At 54.0% G+C, this 6,000-nt stretch overlaps 1 protein-coding gene across 4 annotated transcripts; it reads left to right on the top strand.

Annotated features, from left to right (window-relative positions):
• Positions 1–1,447: 1,447 nt before the first annotated feature.
• On the top strand, positions 1,448–5,312 carry LOC122389279. 4 transcript variants are annotated; one of them, XM_043381160.1, is made up of 3 exons: positions 1,448–2,068; positions 3,026–3,236; positions 3,549–5,312. In XM_043381160.1, exons 2-3 carry the CDS (start codon positions 3,027–3,029, stop codon positions 3,957–3,959), a joined length of 621 nt encoding a protein of 206 aa, XP_043237095.1. In that variant the 5' UTR covers positions 1,448–2,068; position 3,026; the 3' UTR covers positions 3,960–5,312. The 4 variants fall into 4 exon arrangements, with proteins under 4 accessions (XP_043237095.1, XP_043237094.1, XP_043237096.1 ...); XM_043381159.1 differs by having other exon boundaries at positions 1,871–2,068; positions 3,026–5,312; XM_043381161.1 differs by having other exon boundaries at positions 1,871–3,236; positions 3,552–5,312.
• Positions 5,313–6,000: the final 688 nt, after the last annotated feature.

Here is a 6,000-nt window from a genome sequence, read left to right as displayed (position 1 = left end):
CATATAACAAAAACGTAATGTCGTTTCTTTATAGAACGATATTCCGCAAATCACGCAAACTCGCAAAAAACGCACGCAGAAAACGCATAGTGTAGCCAGGCCTTAATTCATTCATAAAAGTACAAACCTTTTACCGAGTTCACGTGAGTCATCAATGCACAACATTCACGTTTAATTCACGTTTAATTTGTTTGATTGCATGTTCTGATTCTCCACTGAATTAGGCTTGATAGTGGACTGACGGCTGACGTAAATATGTATGTATTTACGTCATGGGGCACATCCACATAGTTCAGTGGCTATTCCGCACCCTGCAGTCGCAAAGATAAAGAAAACGGTCATTTAGGTCAACATGCACACACGCACACGCACTAACCCACACACGCCTGCTCTGTAAAGTACACTTAGCCGACGCCGCCCCGCTGCTTCATAAGCAGGTGTTGCCTGAGTTCTTTCTTAAAGCCTCCAGTAAAGTTTCGCAACTCACGTGGCAAAGCATTATAGGCGGTAACGATCGAGTGCTTAAAACGACGCCTGCCTGACTCCGATCGACTCGCCGGCATGACTAAATGGTCGGCGTTCCGTGTGGTACGATGGTGAACATCACCACGAGTGACTAGGTCGCCGGCGATCGACTCGGGCTCCGATGTCATTAACATGCGCTTCAGTAGGATAAGACCGCGGTATAGATACAGGTGCTCTGCAGTAAGCCAGTCAAGACGGTCCAAAACGTCGCTGATGTGATCGTACCTCCTTCGACCGGATAAGACACGGGCGGCAAAGTTCAACACCTTCTGAATGCGCCTCATCTGGGTCTTGTTACACACGCCGTATACGACCAAGCAGTATAAAATGCGCGAAATGACAAGTCCCTGAATGAGCGTCAACAGGGTTGACTGAGGCAGACTGTGCCTGCTGTGGTTCAATCCGCACAGGATGCCAGTGCATTTTTGCACAACGCTGTCTACATGCGGGGTAAAAGTCATATGCTGGTCGAAAGTGACACCCAGGTTTAGGACGGCGGCGGAAGCGGCGACCTCGGCATCCATTAACTTGATGTTTACTGTGGGGAGACGTTGAATGTTTTGTCGCGAGCCCGTAGTTACGACATTCGCCGCCAGGGGCTGACCCCGGCCCGTGACCGAGGTCGCGGGCGGGGTCAGTCTGCGTTGGTGCTCCGCACGAGCCGCGACGCTCCGTGTTGCGCGAGCCGCCGGTATTTCGAGGCGGCTTGTTTCCTCATGGAGGAACGGTTCAACAACCTTCTTGAGAGGTTTGACAAGTTGGAAAGCTCAGTGGCTGCAATCAGTGAGCATTTGAAGACCGACACCGCCGGTCGTCGGCTGGTCGACACTCAAGAATGCGCAGACACTCAGCCGCAGCCGTTCGGTGAGTCTGAAGTGGGCGCGAGCAGTGATCTGCAGACAGACTTTAAGAGCATTCGCGAAAGTCTGGCAAAGGTCAGACTTCCACCGGACTTGGTGGTCGGTGATTCAAGAGCAGGCGTCAGCAAGGCTGACTGGCCGAAGTTCCAGGTCATTCAGAAGTGTGCGCGGTATCAGGAGACCGTATTGAAACTGCTCTCTCAGTGTACAAGCAGAGAGCCCGTCCTCTCTGAACTATCGACTATAGCTATCGCACAACTCCGGTACCTGCAAGAAGAGTATACCAACCTGCTGGTGGCGAACCAGTTTGATGACGGGACGACCAGGCTGTTCCAGACGCTGCAGCAGAACCCGGCAGCTTTCACGCCGGGGGCGCTGGAAAATCTGCAGCGAGCCGTGTCCATCGCCGGAGCGCGACACAACCGGCAGGTCAGTGGCTCTGGAAGGTTCCGCGGGCGGGGCTCATTCTTCCCGTTCGCTTCTGGCGGTCCGGGCAGAGGCTACCGCCTGGACGCGGCGGGTCAGCGACCCGGCGGCGGCGCGGCGGGCTCGGGCTCCGGATCAGCTGACTGGAGGTTCCGCCGCGGGCGGTTCGGGTACGCACCCGGGCCGCGTGACCTGGCCGCCCGAGCGCAGCAGCCGGATGACGTCACAGGGACATTCTCAGCTGAGTAAACCATCACGTGAGTTGTGAGGGGAATTATGCCGCTGCATAAGGACGAGTGGGTGCGCATTGGGGCGCCTGATGCAGTTCTGGACTGGATTATGAATGGTGTGCCGGTGCCTGTGCGTGACATTCCAGAGCCCCGTGTCTTTGAAAATCCCTGTTTTAATGAACCAGAGAAAAAGTTTTTGGAAACTGAGCTGATGGCGCTAGAAAAGAGAGGTGTTATAGCAAAAGTAGCTGACGTGCCGCATTGTGTCTCCCCTTTGAAGGTTGTTCCAAAGAAAAATTCCAAATATCGCCTCATTTGTGACTTGAGATATGTGAATTCTCACTGTGATGTGCCACATTTTTCTTCAGAAGGTGTTTCTGTCCTGCCAGAGGTTATGAGAGGTGGTGAGCTGGCGGTCACTGTAGATTTAAAGGACGGATTTTATCATTTCCCTGTCCGTGAAGAGTTCAGAACGTATCTGGGTTTCCAGTATGGTGGATGCTGGTATGTGTGGTGTTTTCTACCATTTGGTTTGGTGGCTAGCCCGTACTATTTCCACAAATGTGTTCGTGTGGTCATAGAGTATATGAGAGGGACCGAACGCCTGTCGGTCATGGCCTACGTAGATGATTTTTTATTGACGTCAACGAAGAATAGAATGGCCAGTGACGTGAAAATATTTTTAGATACTTTAGCTTCATTAGGATTGTGTGTCAACTGGGAGAAGTCGTGTTTGGAGCCGTCAAATGTTGTGTCTTATTTGGGTTTCGATGTGCACTGTGCGTCCGAGGGTGAATTGCCGTTCATTACTGTGCCAAAATGCAAAGTGTCGAAGCTGAAGCAGGATATAGGTAGGATGTTAAAGCGGCCCACTGTGTCGGCGCGTCTGCTGGCTCGCATCGCGGGTAGGTGTATCAGTATGATGGCAGCGGTGTTCCCGGCCAAGCTGAAGTTGCGGAACATTTACCGTCTGTTGAATTCTAGGATGTCTTGGGACGAGGCAATGCCGTGGTCTCCCGAGGCCAGAGAGGATCTGGCGTGGTGGCTTACATCGCTGGACGGGTGGAACGGCCGGCTGCTGGTGCCGCCGGCCAGCTGCGACTTGCAGCTCTCCACCGACGCGTCCGAGACTGGCTGGGGAGCGACACTTTCCACCCCGGTCGCTCAAACCGCCTCGGGTTTCTGGCGGCCAGAGGTGAGCGCAGAAACGTCCAATTTTCGCGAGTTACTAGCTGTTTATTTTGCCTTACTGTCATTTTGTTCTACGCTTCGTGGCAAAACCGTCGAGATATTGTCCGATAATATCACGGTAGTCGCGCTCATTAACAAGCTTGGGTCAGCTGATCGTCGCCTGGACGCCATCGCTCAGAATATTTGGGAGTTTGCTTTTGAGCATCAGGTCATGCTGGTTGCGCACCACATTGCAGGATATTTAAATGTAGACCCCGATGAGCTGTCACGTATTCCGCTGCGTCACGAGTGGACACTCCATCCGGCTGTGTTCCAGCAGTTGGAGCGCATGTTCGGCCCGCACACGATCGACCGGTTCGCCTCCCTGTCTACGGCGTTGCTACCGGTCTACAACAGCCGCTTCAGGGACCCCGGTACCGCTGGTGTGGACGCTCTTGGTCAGAACGATTGGCAACAGCACAACAACTTCATAAACCCGCCCTTCCGGCTAGTCGCACGTGTGCTGGACGCGGTGCAGGCGCAGCGTGCCGAGGCCACGCTGATTGCCCCGATGTGGCCAGGCCAGCCATGGATGGAGCGGCTGCGGCGGCTCAGCGTCTGCCCGCCGCTGCGGCTGCCGCCTGTGACGCAGGCCTGTATTCCACTGCTACCGCACCAGCAGATAGAGCCGCACCGCAACAGACGGTGGACTCTGTTCGCCTGGCGGATCTCTGGAGAGCCCGGTTAGAGGCGCTCGGCTGGTCTCCTGCTGCACGTGAGCAGTTCCCTCTGTGTTTGGCTCATTCCACTCACGCGAATTATGACAGATACATCTGTAAGTTTAAGGAATTTTGTAGAATACGTGAATTGATTTTTCCACCGGTAGATGGCGCGGTAGTGGCTGATTTCCTGGTAGGCGAGTGCAGTGTGTCTGACAGACCCCACTCTACGTTACGCTGCTTGTCAGCAGCCTTGGCTGCACTGTACGAGGTGATGGGAGTAGCCAACCCACTCCACGATCCCCTTCTCGTGCGTCTGTCTCAGGCCATTGTGAAAAGCGGCACACGGGCACCCATGACACGGTCGTCCGTGATGGATGTATCAGCCTTTGTTCGTCTGTTTGAGTCGTGGGCTGTGAACGAGTCGCTACCGTTGAAGTTGCTGCGGTTGAAGGCGATATGTCTGCTAGCTATCGCGCTGATGTTGCGGCCCTCAGATATTGCCCCCCTGTCGATGAGGTTCGATGCAGGCTCGGGGGTAACGTCGCCGTTTGTGCTGTCCACTGATCAGCTTCAGTTCCGTTCAGATGGTACCCTGCAGGTTACCTTTCTGGGGATAAAGAACGACGCTCAGCGCACGGGGTTTCAAGTCGCAATCCCGCCTAGCCCCAATAAGTCAGCGGACCCTATCGATGCCCTGCGTGTTTATTTAGCTAGAACAGAGTCGTGTCGATGTCCAGTTTCGAAGCCTGTTTTCATTAGTTTAGTTCGCCCTTATGCTGCAGTTTCTGCAAGCTCGGTGGCTGCCATTTTACAGCAGGGTATTTATTTTGCGGAGGATTTTGGTCTCGCCAAAGGTCACACGCCGAAAGATTTTCGGCCAACTGGCGCGACCCGTGCGGTGCAGCTCGGGTTTGACGCAGACGATGTGCAGCGTCTCGGTAGATGGAAGACCAGGTCGGTTTTCCTGGATCATTATGTTCACAATAGCGTAGATCCGTCGTTTACACAGCGTCTGTTCGAGTGACATGGCGGTGCATATGTGTGATGGGTGCTACGACGCGACGTTGTGATTTTTTCTCTCCATGGAATTGCATTTATGTTTGTTTGTACAATACATGTACGGCTGGCGACGAATGTCTGTAACGTTGGTTTTAAGAAACCGTAGTTACGACATTCGCCGCCAGGGGCTGACCCCGGCCCGTGACCGAGGTCGCGGGCGGGGTCAGTCTGCGTTGGTGCTCATGGATTTGGAAGTTGACGCATGGAACATGATCTCGCCATAGACCAGTAACTGGAAAGGAGCTCGGTTCGTGCAAGTGCCACTGCGGCGCAGACGATTGCATTTATGTTTGTTTGTACAATACATGTACGGCTGGCGACGAATGTCTGTAACGTTGGTTTTAAGAAACAAGAATGATGAACTGGGTCTTTCGTGCGTTAATTTTGATGCCGTTTTTGCCGAACCATCGAGAAAGAAGGGCCAGGTTGTGCTCCATGTGCTGCACCAGGGAGCCGATGTCGCCGATCCCACCGCTGACTGCCACCTGGGTGTCGTCAGCGTATTGCACGACGTGAGCGCCCTCCGTGTACAAAGGTAAATCGTTGGCATAAATCGAAAATAAAAGCGGTCCGAGCGCTGAGCCCTGATACGTGCCGATCGGGTTAGGAAGCGCCTCTGAAGTCACAATCCGCCCTGAGGCGGCATCCTGAAGTCTTCATCCATATAGTCTTCCGACCTGCCGTTTAGCCAACTGACCGTCGGTAGCGGGCAATGTTGCATCAGTTGACGTTTTCTCCGACCGTCCAGCGACGCGGCATGTCACCGCAGTCGCTGGGTCCCATGACTACCTACGATCCACTGACGTAATCACGTTGCAGCTGGTCTCCAGTAGCGTCATCACTCCACTGCAGGGATGGACGTCACCAACCTCGACAGGGCGCATCGCCTGCCTGATCGACAACTGTTGTCATCAGCCGCCGGCAGACGTACGGAGGGTAGCGATGCTTGAACTTGAAGGCCTAAAGATGGGATAGGCGTGTCTAGAGCCAGCTGCAATGACGAGATAC

The sequence above is a fragment of the Amphibalanus amphitrite genome, unplaced genomic scaffold, assembly GCF_019059575.1.
Source record: "Amphibalanus amphitrite isolate SeventyFive unplaced genomic scaffold, NRLGWU_Aamphi_draft 000352F_arrow, whole genome shotgun sequence".
In the NCBI taxonomy this organism is placed as follows: Eukaryota; Metazoa; Arthropoda; class Thecostraca; order Balanomorpha; family Balanidae; genus Amphibalanus; species Amphibalanus amphitrite.
The sequence above is the reverse complement of the archived record's forward strand: the minus strand, read 5'-3'. Positions and strand labels throughout refer to the sequence as shown.